Source organism: Neomonachus schauinslandi, chromosome 9 (assembly GCF_002201575.2).
Source record: "Neomonachus schauinslandi chromosome 9, ASM220157v2, whole genome shotgun sequence".
Lineage (NCBI taxonomy): Eukaryota > Metazoa > Chordata > Mammalia > Carnivora > Phocidae > Neomonachus > Neomonachus schauinslandi.
In genome coordinates this window covers 31295588-31310305 of record NC_058411.1, presented here as the reverse complement: position 1 = coordinate 31310305, position 14718 = coordinate 31295588, and the positions used below count along the sequence as shown (strand labels likewise).

The 14718-nt window shown below is 40.0% G+C and overlaps 1 protein-coding gene across 6 annotated transcripts in view; it reads left to right on the top strand.

Annotated features, from left to right (window-relative positions):
- The window catches only part of EXD2 (exonuclease 3'-5' domain containing 2), a 61453-nt gene that overhangs the window by 29765 nt on the left and 16970 nt on the right, over positions 1–14718 (top strand). For all 6 annotated transcript variants that reach the window (XM_044918102.1, XM_021679737.1, XM_044918104.1 and 3 more), the window contains 4 exons: positions 3745–3871; positions 10637–10968; positions 12205–12311; positions 12557–12692. In XM_044918102.1, coding sequence (XP_044774037.1) covers positions 3745–3871; positions 10637–10968; positions 12205–12311; positions 12557–12692 — 702 coding nt within the window. The remainder of the gene's footprint in view (positions 1–3744; positions 3872–10636; positions 10969–12204; positions 12312–12556; positions 12693–14718) is intronic.

Sequence of the window (14718 nt, the reverse complement as noted above, 5' to 3'; positions counted from 1 at the left end):
CCTCACTTCCCTAATCTGCAGCAATAATTAGGTTCCCGCCTCCCAGGATTGGTGTGAGGATTGCAAGAGTTAAACTGCGTGAAGAACTTGGAAAGAGTGTGTCACCCAGAGACAGTGCGGTATACTGCTGTGTTTGGCTCTTATTAATGTCCTCGTCATTGTTGTCATTGTCACTACCTCCCTCAGAGCCCTCATCGATCAGTGCGTCCTTCCAAATCTCTTCTGTGCAATTACAGTCCTCTCCATGAATAGATAGAAACGAGAGGTGCACGAATTCTCCATTTCACTAAGCGCAGAATGACCATGCATCAAAATAAGAATTTGGCCAAAGCTGAATATTACCGTGAACTTCTCTAGAAATAAGAATGAAGTATTTATTGGGCCTTTCCGTGTTTAATGAGATTTTTAAAAACATTTTAAAAATTATTATTATTTTATTGTTGAACACTTTAGTAGTAAAATTAGAAGCTTTTGCCATTATAGTTTAAGAGATTTGACATTATAGTGCAAAGATTATACTTCGCTCTATTAGCTATAGGTTGCTCCTGACATTTGCCGTAAGTAGTTGTTACTTTCAATTGACGTTGGGAGGAGCACATTTTTTGGTAATGCTTTTCTTCTTACTCTTTATATTTTGTGTTATATGTTAACCAGAGGTAATTTATTATAGAGATTGTTGTATATGACTTTGGAATCTTTCCTGTTGAATTGAAACGGCAAAGATGGCATCTTGTTTTTAATTAATTCTCAAGAAACGTGCAACCTTTCCAAATACGACGTTTAAAAAAAGACTAATGACCTAAATGGAATCAAGTAGCTTAAAAATTAAGTACTGTCCTTCAACGGGGGTAATGATTTCAAGAATTAAAGAATAGCCATGCTTGAAAAATTATACAGCTATTAAAAAGAATGAAATAGGGGTGCCTGGGTGGCTCAGTCGTTAAGTGTCTGCCTTTGGCTCAGGTCATGATCCTGGGGTCCTGGGATTGAGCCCCACATTGGGCTCCCTGCTCGGCGGGAAGCCTGTTTCTCCCTCTCCCACTTCCCCTACTTGTGTTCCCTCTCTCGCTGTGTCTCTCTCTGTCAAATAAATAAATAAAATCTTTAAAAAAAAAAAAGAATGAAATAAGTACATTTATACTTATCATGAATGGAAGTATCTGATATATTAAGTAATACAGCACATTGCAGAGCAAAAACCAGAACAGATACCAAAAACATGTAATCTCCTCCTCCGCTTAACCATCAGTTTATCTATTTGTGCATAGAAAAGGTCTGGAGAGGGGGGTGGGGGGATGGGTTAGCCCGGTGATGGGTATTAAGGAGGGCATGTACTGCATGGAGCACTGGGTGTTATACGAAGACAGTGAATCATGGAACACTACATCAAAAACCAATGATGTTGGGGCGCCTGGGTGGCTCAGTCGTTAAGCGTCTGCCTTCGGCTCAGGCCGTGATCCCAGCGTCCTGGGATCGAGCCCTGCATCAGGCTCCCTGTTAAGCGGGAAGCCTGCTTCTCCTTCTCCCACTCCCCCTGCTTGTGTTCCCTCTCTCGCTGTGTCTCTCTCTGTCAAATAAATAAATAAAATCTTCAAAAACAAAAAACAAAAAACTAATGATGTACTGTATGGTGACTAACATAACACAATAAAATTAAATTAAATTTAAAAAAAAAAAGAAAAGGTCTGGAGGGGCCACAGCCTACTGTTAGGAGTCATTATTCCTTAGGAGTGGAAGTATGGGGCGATAGACATTTACTTTTCACCTGTGATGCTTTCCTGTTGTCTGAACTTTTAATAATAAGCATTCATTACTTTTATAATTTCCAACAAAACAGAAGAGAGTTTTTTGTCTCCCAAAGCCTTAATTTTCATTAATTGAACCAAGACATTATGTATTTTTCCCTCAGTATGTCTGGACCTGTTTTTACTTTTTAGTCAGTACTGCCTTTTGGGGGTAATGAAGTCCATCAATTACTGCTGGTTTTTGTAGGGAAAGACTTCCTTTTCTTCATCATTATAATGATTTCATTTCCTACAGTACCTGAGGGAGTCCTGCTTGCAGTAACCCTGATGTGAACCCCCACCTCTAAACTTCCTGTTCTAAAACTTCTAGTCTCTCACTTGGTAGCCAGGAAGTCAGCTCCACTCGTGTAGACCAATGTGTTCTTAATTTCACATTTATTTCTTGTTTGGAATCTCTGAACCTTGGACAAATTAATTTTTTCCGCCACCCTGCAGGTATTTTAATCAGAAAGTGTTTGAAGGGCAGAAAGGTTGTTGTCTTTTGTACCTTCAGTTTTCAAATTTGAAAAGTAATTACATGAATACTAGCCAATGCAAATGTAGAAACATATAAAGAAGATAGATAATCACCACAAATCCCATACCCAGAGATAATATCACTAACATGTGATTGATATCTTTCTAGTTATCTCTTTGTGCTTTGTCTCTCTCATAACTAGACTCATACACATACATCTGGAATGTGGTATATATATTAACATAAAGGGACCACAACATATGTTTTCTCCCACAGTCTCTTTTTACTTAACTAATATGTCATGGACATCTTTTCACATCAATATAGATCCACATCTTTATTTTTTTTTTTTAAGATTTATTTATTTATTTTAGAGAGCAAAAGAGGGAGCATTCATATGAGTAGGGGGCAGGGGCAGAGGGAGAGAATCATTAAGTGGACTGCTGGCTGAACATGGAGCCCAGCAGGGCAGCAGAGGTGTGGGACTCCATCCCAGGACCCAGGAGATCATGACCTGAGCCAAAACCAAGAGTCAGATGCTTAACCGACTCAGCCACCCAGGTGCCCCATCCACATCCTTATTTTTAATAGCTGTATGGAATTTAATTGCATAGATATTTAACCAGCCTTTTGTTTTGTTTTGTTTTGTTTTTTTTAAAGATTTTATTTATTTATTTGAGAGAGAGAATGAGATAGAGCATGAGAGGGGGGAAGGGTCAGGGGGAGAAGCGGACTCCCTGCTGAGCAGGGAGCCCGATGTGGGACTCGATCCCGGGACTCCAGGATCACGACCTGAGCCCAAGGCAGTCGCTCAACCAACTGAGCCACCCAGGTGCCCCCAGCCTTTTGTTGATGGGCATTTAGGTTGTTTCTAATTCTTTGCTCCTATAAATAGTACTGCAGTGAAGATCATTTTATGTGCATTTGTCCTTAGGATAAATTCCTAGAAGTGGAATTCTTGAATCAGAGAATTTTTGTGTTCAAAATTTTTAAAGCTCTTTATTGTTAAACTATTTTCAATAAAGCTTATAAAAATGGACTGTTCACGAATATTAAGATTATTTATTTATTTATTTATTTGAGACAGAGAGAATGAGAGAGACAGAGAGCACATGAAGAGGGGGGAGGGTCAGAGGGAGAAGCAGGCTCCCCGCCGAGCAGGGAGCCCAATGCGGTACTTGATTCCGGGACTCCAGGATCATGACCTGAGCCGAAGGCAGTCGCTTAACCAACTGAGCCACCCAGGCGCCCTGTTCACGAATTTTAGATTAGACTGATTTTTCATGCTCCACCAATAGTAGATAGTTATTTTTTTTAAATCTTTGCCATCTGATAAATTATTTATAATTTTCATTTTATTTCGTTTGATGTCTAGTGAGTTTAAGTGTCTGCCATCTGTGTATTGGCCGTTTAAATGTCTTTTTTGATTTGCCTGTTCTTCTTTTGCCCATTTTTGATACATCACTTACTTATTTCTTATAGAAACAATTTGCTCTGTAATGGGCTCAGCCTGAAATCACTTGCTGAGACGGTTTTGAACTTTCCACTTGACAAGTCCCTTCTGCTTCGTTGTAGCAACTGGGATGCTGAGAATCTTACTGAGGACCAGGTACTTCTTATCAGAGTAGTTGAAGAATGGAAGAGCCATTGCTTATGAAGTATAGTTCTTGTAATTGTAATCTTCAAATATAAGTATTGGGGGGAAATACTTGAAAAGAGACTCACTGAAGATAACTGGTTTGTAAATGGTACTTAAGTAACAGTAAGAGTCCCTATTGTGTTTTATATTTTGAGCATTTACTATATGCCAGGCATTTCAGAAAATGTAATTGTTTAATTATGAATACAAATGCATAATTAGAAAACCAAAGTGTTATAAGACATTGTAAGAAACAGTGTCTTCCACTCAGTGGCAACCAATTTCATTTCTTCCTGGTAATTACCATTATATATTTAAATTACATGCATATATTACTCTTTCTTATTTTTTAAATTATCTTTCGACTTCTTACAGTGGAAGACATGATTTAATATTCTTGTAATTCCTCTGTCCCCAAATACTTTTTCCCTTCCCCATCTTCCCAGTATAGCTAAATCATCATTTTTATCAGATTAATATCTACTTATATTGATATTATTTTAGCTGAGCCACATAGTAAGCTACAATTAAGTTTTTTTCTTATACAACTTTTTGTTTTCCTAGGAGTAATAATTTGTACTTTTGTTTGCTTTGTTTTCTATATACCTATTAACTATTTCAAGCCTGGATTCTTTAATGGAACCCTACATCTTTTCTTGGCTGGTTCTAACACATGAGGTGACTTACTCCTTTTGTTTTCCCTTGGAGCTGTCCCTTCCAGACAGAACCCTTTGTCATCCTGCTTCTTTCCAAGAGCCCTGCTGCCCATCTCTGACCCTGGAATCTGCATTTACCCTCAGCCTAGGGAGTCCCTTCACCTTTCTTCTGGAGTAGATCCTCTGTCTTTCAAATTCCATGTCTTTTCCCTTCCTTTTCTTGGAGTACATTCAGAAAGGGAGCATAGGAAATTAATTTATGATACCTTGCATGTCTGAAAAGATATTGGCTTCACTGTCTATGAACTGATACTTTCACTGAGTTACAGCAGTTTAGGGTGAAAATCATTTTCCTTCAGAATTTCAAAGGTAATGTTCCCTGTCTTAGAGCTTCCAGTATTGATACTGAACATGTCACTTGTTTTCCTTTCTGGAGAATCTTCATTTTATTCTTAGTTCTTTCTTTTTTTAAAGATTTTATTTATTTATTTGACAGAGAGAGACACAGCAAGAGAGGGAACACAAGTAGGGGGAGTGGGAGAGGGAGAAGCAGGCTCCCCACCGAGCAGGGAGCCTGATGCAGGGCTCAATCCCAGGACCCCAGGATCATGACCTGAGCCAAAGGCAGACGCTTAACGGCTGAGCCACCCAGGCGCCCCTATTCTTAGTTCCTAAAATTCAAGATGATATACATTAGTGTGGGCTATTTTTCATTTTAGTATTAGAAGCCAGTGGACCCTTTCAATCTGGAAGCTCATGTCTTTTAGTTCAGATTATTACTCTCATAATATTTCTTTGAAAATTTCCCTCCCTTTTTTTTCTAGAACTCATATTATTTGGATATTGGACCCCCTTGAATTGATCCTCTGATTTCCTAGGAAAAATATTTTCTCCCTGATTTTTCTATCTCTGTATGTTCTGTTTTACCTTCTGGGAAATTTCCTTAAGTTTATCTTCTAACATTTCTATTGAATTTTTAATTATTCCTGTCATAATTTTAAGTGACAAGAGATTCTTGGTCTCCTCTGAATATTCACTTTTAAAATTACTTTGTTTTTGTGTAATAGATACAGTATCTTCTGTTATCTTAGAGTATTAAAGATTTCTGAGGTTTTCTTCTTCCTGTATTGCTTCATTTTCCTCTGAGTTCCTTATTTGTTGATTGGGTCCATCAACTGTTGAATGAATAAGTAAAATGTGGTATAGCCTTATAATGGAATATTATTCAGAAATAAAAAGGACACATGGTACAACATGGATGCATCTTGAAAACATTATGCTAAGTGAAAGAAGCCAGTTGTAAAATATCATATCAGATTCTATTTTTATGAAATGTTCAGAATATATAAATCTATAGAGACAACAGAAATTAATGGTTGCCTAGGGCTGAAAGAAGTAGAGGATGACTGCTAAAGGAAATAAGGTTTCTTTTTGAGGTGGTGGAAGTGTTTTAATATTGATTGTGGTGATGGGCTATGCAATTCTATAAGCTTACTAAAAATCCAGAATCTTGCACCATCTGAAAAGACATGTTTGGAACAATTGGAGACATTCGAGTAGAACTGTGTATTATTGTACTTTGTCACTTTTAAAGTTCTTGGGTGTGGTAATGGTGAGGTCATGTAGAAGAATGTCCTTGTTCTTAAGAAGTACATGCTGACGCATTTAGAGATGAAGTATCATAATAGCTGCAACTTAATTTTGAAACGTGTTCAGGTACAAAAAAGTGTATGGTGTCCATATTATAAAGAGATAAAGCAAGTATTGACAGTTGTGAATGTCAGTTGGCATTATTATTCTTTTAACTTTTCTGTAGGTTTGAAAACTTTTAAAATAAAAAGTTGGGGAGGAGAAGTTAATTGCTACCAAATTTGAAGCCAAATTTGTGATCCTTATTATTGTGAGAATTCAGAATTTCCAAAGACTCTTATTCATTCTTTTTTTAAATTTTTTTTTAAGTTTATTTATTTTCTTTAGTAACCTCTACACCCAACATGCGACTCGAACTCGCAATCCCAAGATCAAGGGTTGCACGCTCTTCCTACTGAGCCATCTAGGTGCCCCTGTTCATTCTTTATTTCAATATTTTGTTCTAATTATAAACATAAAGCTTAATGAGATTTTAGAAGATACAGAAAATGATATTTAAATTTGAATTTTAAGAAATGGATTGAGAACATAGCAAATATAGCCAGGGCTTTTGGACCAGTGGGCTTTATTATCAGTACCTATAGATCATAGTCACATGTCAGTAACTGAAACTCTTTTTTCTCAGGCTACTCAGTTTCTCCAGAGATGAATCTTCTAGTTTTCTGCCCAAGAGGTATAAGCCCCTCTGCTTATATTCTGGTTGCTGAGTGGGGAAAGGTATTGGTAGTTTCACCAATCCATATGTACACTTTCCCATAGTCCCTTTCTCAGGTGACACTTTGCCCCGCCATGCCAGGCCTGGTGTTACTAGATCCACATCCTCTGTGAGTTAGCCATTATATGACTTAAACTTTTACTTTTGGGGGGGTTAGAGAAGGAGTTATTGCCAGCCCTGTGGTATAAAGGAGAAGGTCTAGGGTTCTAAGTGTTCTTTATGAAGACTTTCACCTTATCTTCTTGTTTTCACCCCTACTTGTACTTACTTTCACAGATACCTGGTGCTTCCCATTCCTAATGCTTTGCCATTCTCTGTGGCTCAAATTAACTTGATTCTTGGATTTTTGGCTTACCGCCCCCGTAGGCCTAGATTTTAGCCTTCTCTTGTTCTTCCTTCCAAAATGTTGTTATTGGAAAGATTTAGCTAATATCTTCAGGTTAACATTATCCTGTGAGAGAGTTTGGGAGTCAAATTATCTGAATTTGTTTTCTGCAGCTATTTCTGACTTTCTGTGACCCTAAGTAAGTCACTTCTTTGTGCCTTGGTTCCTTTCTTTCTTTCTTTTTTTAACAGTTTTATTGCGGTATCACTTACATACAATATAATTCAGGCATTTAAAGTATACAAATTGGGGCACCTGGCTGGCCCATTCTGTAGAGCATGTGACTCATAATCTCAGGGTCGTGAGTTCAAGCCCCATGTTGGACATGGAGCCTACTTAAAAAAAATAATAAAGTGTAAAAATCAATGGATTTTAGTATTTTTATAGAGTTGTGCAACCATCACCACTGTCTAATTTTAGAACATTTTTATTACCCCAAAAAGAAACTCCATACTGATTAGCAGTCACTTCCCATCCTACAGTCACATCCCATCCCCCCCACAACACCCTAACACTAGGCAACCACTAATCTAGCTTTTTGTCTTTATACATTTGTCTATTTTGGACATTTCATATAAATGGAATCATACAATATATGGTCTTTTGTGATTGGCTTCTTAATTTTGCATGTTTTTTGGTTCATTCATGTTATAACATTTATTGGTACTTAATTTCTTCTTATTGCTATGCAATATTCCATTATATGGTTATACTACATTTTGTTTATCCATTCATCAGTTGGTGGAGATTTGGATGGCTTTCATTTTTTGGCTGTTATGGAGAATGCCACTATGAATATTTGTGTATAAAATTTTGTGTGGACGTATGTCATATGTTTTTACTTATCTTGGGTATATACCTAGGAGTGGATTTGCTGGGTCATAAACTTTATGTTTAATTGTTTAAGGAACTGCCAGACTGTTTGCAAAGTAGCTGTACCATTTTATATTCTTACCGGCAAAGTATGAAGGTTCCAATTTTCCACATCCTCACCAACACTTGTTACTGTCTATCTTTTTGATTAGAGCCTTACTAGTAGGTATGAAATGGTATTTCATTGTGGTTTTGATTTACATTTCCCTGGTGGCTAATGATGCTGAACATCTTTTCATGTGCTTATTGGCTATTTGTATATTTTCTTTGGAGAAGCATCTATTCAAATCCTTTGCTTGTATTTTAATTGAGTTGTTTTTATATTGTTGACTTTTAAGAGTTCTTTTTTTTTAATTTTTTTTTTTTAAAGATTTTATTATTTGACAGAGAGAGACACAGCGAGAGAGGGAACACAGGCAGGGGGAGTGGGAGAGGGAGAAGCAGGCTTCCCGCCGAGCAGGGAGCCCGATGCGGGGCTCGATCCCAGGACCCTGGGATCATGACCTGAGCCGAAGGCAGACACTTAACGACTGAGCCACCCAGGCGCCCCAAGAGTTCTTTATATATTTTGGACACTAGTCCCTTATTAGATATATAATGTGTAAATATTTCCTCCCATTCTTCAGGTGGTCTTTTCACTTATTTGGTTGAGGTCACCATTTGAAGCAAAAAGGGTTTTAATTTTGATGATGCCCAGTTAATATATTTTTTTGCTTATCACTTATGCTTTTGGTGTTGTATCCAAGAAATCATTGCCTACTCCAAGGTCATGAACATTTACTCCTATGTTTTCTTTTACAAGTCTTAGGTTTTAGCTCTTATATTTATGTTTATGATCCATTTTGAGTTAATTTTTGTGTGTGATGTGAGGTAGGGGTCCAATTTTATTCTTTTACATGTGGTCATCCAGTTGTCTCAACAGTATCTGTTGAAAGTGCCTTGGTTTCCTTAACAGTTTGTTAAAAAGCACTTTATTTTTTTTTAAAGATTTTATTTATTTGAGAGAGAGTGAGAGAGAGAATGAGTGGGAGGAGGGGCAGAGGGAGAAGGAGAAGCAGACTCCCCACTGAGCAGGGAGCCTGACACAGGGCTCGATCCCAGGACCCGGGGATCACGACCTGAGCTGAAGGCAGACATTTAACCAACTGAACCACCCAGGTGCCCCTAAAAAGCACTTTAAACTCTTAACATTCAAGCACACTTTTCCTGTGGGAGACAACCTGCTGGTAGATGTATAGATTGTTGAGTCTAGGTGGAAGATTTTATCCAAACCTATTTTATTCTAAAAAGCATAAAAAATCCTTCCTAATAGTATTACTTACCAGGCTTGGTTACTAAAGATAAATTAAAGGAATTTTAAAGTCTTTACTTCCTTTGTTGGGAAAAGCTATTAATGATAGTTTTGGCTACTTTTATTTATGACTAGCTTTTCCGTCACCAGTGGCTTGGGAGGGTGGCTTACCATTATTAAATAAATAAATTCCAGAAATGAGCCCTTGTGACTTTTGATTTGAGGCCCATGCTTGAAACCCATGCTTGTTTTCCACATCTTTTTTTTTTTTTTTTTTTAAGATTTTATTTATTTATTTGACAGAGAGACACAGCGAGAGAGGGAACACCAGCAGGGGGAGGGGGAGAGAGGGAAGCAGGCTCCCCGCCGAGCAGGGAGCCCGATGCGGGACTCGATCCCGGGACTCCAGGATCATGACCTGAGCCGAAGGCAGTCGCTCAACCAACTGAGCCACCCAGGTGCCCCTGTTTTCCACATCTTAATGGCAGGTTGTTTCCGATTGAAAGTCACACAGCCCTCTCAGTAAATCTTGTTTTCAGGTGTTCTAGATCATGGCCACCTCCAAAGTGAATTTCATGTACTAGTTGTCAAACTTGTGGTGACTACACTCACCCAAACTTGAGAAAAATCTGTCTATCAGGTTTGGTAACAGATAGAAAGAAACTTCACTGGGTTTATATAGGTTAGGATTTTTGAGTATTCAGAGTAAGTCATTATTTTAACATAGACAAGAAACATGAAGATTGATTATACTATTCAGTTTACTTTTGTATAGTGTGAAATAGTTCATCATAAAAGGCTTTTAAGAAGTACATGGTGCACGGGGCACCTTGGTGGCTCAGTCGTTGAGCGTCTGCCTTCGGCTCGGGTCGTGATCCCGGGGTCCTGGAATCGAGCCCTGCATGGGGCTCCCTGCTCCGCGGGAGGCCTGCTTCTCCCCCTCCCACTCTCCCTGCTTGTGTTCCCTCTCTTGCTGTGTCTCTCTCTGTCAAATGAATAAATAAAATCTTAAAAAAAAAAAAAAAAAAAGAAGTACATAGTGCTTAGGGTATTGTACATCTTGAATTAGAATCCTGAAAGTTGTCTGCATCTTTGTGATTGACTTGGAAATTGCACTTTCTGGTTTGCCTTCCAGATTCCACTGATCTCTGACTTTTCTCTTCAGGTGATTTATGCTGCCAGGGATGCCCAGATTTCAGTGGCTCTCTTTCTCCGTCTTCTTGGATACCCTTTCTCTAGGAATTCAACTCTAGATGAAAACGATGACCACATGGGCTGGAGAAAAGTCTTGGAAAATTGCCAGGATGTGGTAGACATCCCATTCCGAAGCAAAGGACTCAGCCGACTTGGGGAAGAGGTTAATGGGGAAGCAGCAGAAGCTCAGCAGAAGCCAAGACATAAGAAGTCTAAGACAGATGGAATGATGGCAGGCAACCACCAAGGGAGAGATCCCAGAAAGCATAAAAGAAAGCCCCTGGGGGTGGGCTATTCGGCCAGGTAACTGAGTTGTTCTCTGTCTGGTAGAGAGGCTCAGAGGCCCAGCCTCCAGCAAAAGGCATGATGCTTCATCTTGGGTCTGGGGAGAAGGTTGTGTGGTAGGGTAGCAGGTGCTCCAGGGGTTAAATTTTTTTTTCCCCAGAGGTTAATTTTATTTTTTCCTTTCCTTCAAGGACGTTTGGAGCTATCCTTTGATCTATTTGTGTATTTCCCTCCTTTTCCCCTTCTTTTACTTTGTAATTTTTAGAATTGAGTGGATATAAGGAGAGCTTACCCTAGCTTTGTCACTGATCCTGATATGACCTGAGCCTTGTAACTTCTCTAGTTATAAATGAGGGTATAATTATTACTCCTTGCTTGCTCAGGATAGCTGCGAAAATGAATAACATGAATTTTCCTCATACATTTCAGGAGAAATGCATCATCTGATTTCCTGCTCATTTGGTATTTGATTATTTAGAAAGGCATCCCACTCTAAGCCAGTATCATTCTCTAACCAGTGAGAGTTTTTCTGTACGACTTACACCTCTGTTGCAAAAAGATGACTAATAAGTACTTTGGAGTGGAAGTTTGGTCCCTGTAGCAGAGTGCCTTTAGGAATTGGATGGTTAAATTGAAGCAAGTATTGCGTATGAGCCAGAAATAAACCCATGTGGCCCTCATTACTTTAGCTTGAAGTTCTTTAATTTTGATTGACTTTGTTTAACCCAATGATTACTCTGTAGAGCAATTTTCTTAGTGCTTTGCTCCTGTTCGCTTTCACATCAGAGCTGTGTGTATATACTACCCAACTCACTCCTTATTCCATAAATACAAGAACTAGATACATGAATTCATTTTTAGTTCCTAGCCCATGCAGTTGGAGGAACAGACATGATTTTTTTTTGCCCTATTTGTTTTTTCCCATAAATATAATGTTTGACCCTAGTGTTGAGAATAGCTGGAGTCACTCAGAAGACAACATGGGAGGGGCGACTGGGTGGCTGTCAGTTAAGCGTCTGCCTTCGGCTCAGGTCATGTGGGATCGAGCCCCGCATTGGGCTCCCTGCTCAGCAGAGAGCCTACTTCTCCGTCTCCCTCTGCTGCTCTCCCTGCTTGTGTGCTCTTTCTCAATCTCTCTCTGCCAAATAAATAAATAAAATCTTAAAAAAAAAAAAAAAGACAACATGGGAGGCAACCGATACCTTGGCCCAGAGCTAGCTTCCAGTTTTAGATTAATCTCTCCTTTCCCTGCAGAAAATCACCCCTCTATGATAACTGCTTCCTCCATGCTCCTGATGGACAGCCCCTCTGCACTTGTGACCGAAGGAAAGCTCAGTGGTACCTGGACAAAGGCATTGGAGGTGTGAGACTTACCTGTCCTGTTTCATCTACATTTAGGTGCACATGGGTACTGGCAGGAGTGGAGAGAGAGACAAGGGGCAGGGAGGGATAGAAGAAGGCAGAACGACCTTGACACAAGTGGAACGTGGCTATTCAGAAGCCAGAAATCATGATCTCTGCCAGGACACTGCAGAGAACATTTCAGGTGGGGCTTCTTTCCTGAGGGACAGGTGGGCAAACACTGACCTCTTATCTTTTCTCTAAGAGCTGGTGAGTGAGGAGCCTTTTGTGGTCAAGCTACAGTTTGAACCTGCAGGAAGACCCGAATCTCCAGGAGACTATTACTTGATGGTTAAAGAGAACCTGTGTGTAGTCTGTGGCAAGAAAGACTCGTACATTCGGTGAGTGTGGGGTTGGGCCACCCAGACTCTGCCTCTGATGGAAACTGCCTTTGTAGCCACATGTGGAGCTCTCAGGTCTTGGTTGAATCTGCCAACTTGTCTGTAGGGGTCATCCCAGCTTTCCTGAGGACTTCTCCCCTCTGTGTGGTCCTGCTGTCGTGCTCTCCTGCCTACCCTGAGCCCTGTTCTTGGTTTTAAGAATGCAGTACTCTTCTTAGTAACAGTTTGCCATAAAGAGAGTGGTTCCCCTTTGCTCATAAAAGACTGGGGACCCATTTCCTTCAGAAGCTGCCTTTCTCTTTGTGTCCTTATAATCTTCCCATGAGTGGCTCACAACTTTCTGAGCCTTGATAACTGTTCATGGAGTGCAGGCATACCTAGGCATACCTCAGAGGTATTGCAGGTCTGTTCCCAGTGCACCATCATAAAGCAAATACCGCAATAAAGTGAGTGAGTCAGGGGTGCCTGGCTGGCTTAGTTGGTGGGGCGTGCGATTCTTGATCTTGGGGTTGTAAGTTCGAGGCCCACGTTGGATGTTGAGATTACTTAAAAATAAAATCTTTAGGGGTGCCTGGGTGGCTCAGTCAATTAAATGACCAACTCTTGATTTCAGCTCAGGACATGATCTTAGGGTCATGAGATCAAGCCGCATTGGGGTCCATGCTGGGCATGGAACCTGCTTAAGATTCTCTCTCTCCCTCTGCTCCTACCCACCCCCACTCACACTCTGTCTCTTTCTGAATAAATAAATAAATAAATAAAATCTTTTAAAAAAAATGTGAGTCAAATGAATTTTCTGGTTTTCCCAGTCATTTAAAAATTACGTTTACACTATACTGTAGACTGTCAGTTGTGCAGTAATGTTATATCTAAAAAAACAATGTATATACTTTCTTTTTTTTTTTTAAGATTTTATTTATTTATTTGACAGAGACATGGCAAGAGAGGGAACACAAGCAGGGGGTGTGGGAGAGGGAGAAGCAGGCTTCCCGCTGAGCAGGGAGCCCGATGCGGGGCTCGATCCCAGGACCCTGGGATCATGACCTGAGCCGAAGGCAGACGCTTAACGCCTGGGCCACCCAGGCGCCCCGCAATGTATATACGTCCATTTAAAAATACTTTATTGCTGGGGTGCCTGGCTGGCTCAATTGGTTAAGCATCCGACTCTTGATTTTGGCTCAAGTCATGATCTCAAGGTCGTGAGATCCAGCCCTGCGTCAGGCTCTGTGCTGAGCGTGGAGCCTGCTTGAGCTTCTCTCTCTCCATCTCCTTCTGCCCCTCCCCCCCGCTCACTCTCTCTATATAAAACAAAAGAAAACAAAACGAAACCTTTATTGCTGGAGCACCTGGCTGGCTCAGCCAGTAGAGGATGTGACTCTTGATTCTTGGGGTCATGAATTCGAGCCACATGTTGGGTGTAGAGATTACTTTAAAAATAAATAATTAATGAATAAAAATACTCTATTGCTAAAAAATGCTCACCACATCTGAGCTTTTAGTGAGCCGTAATCTTTTTTCTGGGGGAGGTTATTGCCATGATGTTGATGGTTGCTGACTGATCAGGGTGGTGGCTGTGGCAGTTTCTTAAAATAAGACAACAGTGAAGTTTGCTGCAATCGATGAACTCTTCATGAATGATTACTCTGTAGCATGTGATGTTGTTTGATAGCATTTCGCCCATAGCAGAACTTCTTCCAAAATGGAGTTAGTCCTCTCAAATTTTACCATGGCCTAGTCAACTAAGTTTATGTAGTATTTTAAATCCATTGTTGTCATTTCAACAAGCTTCACAGCCTCTTCACCAGGAGTAGATCCCATCTCAAGAAACCTCTTTCTTTGCTCATTCAACAAGAAGCAACTCCTCATGCTTTTAAGTTTTATCATGAGATAAAACAATGGCTGCAATTCAGTCCCATCTTCAGGCTCCACTTCTAATTCCGGTTCTCTTGCTGTTTCCCACCACATCTGCAGTTACTTCCTCCACCAAAGTCTTAAACCCCTCAAAGTCACCCATGAGGGCTAGAGA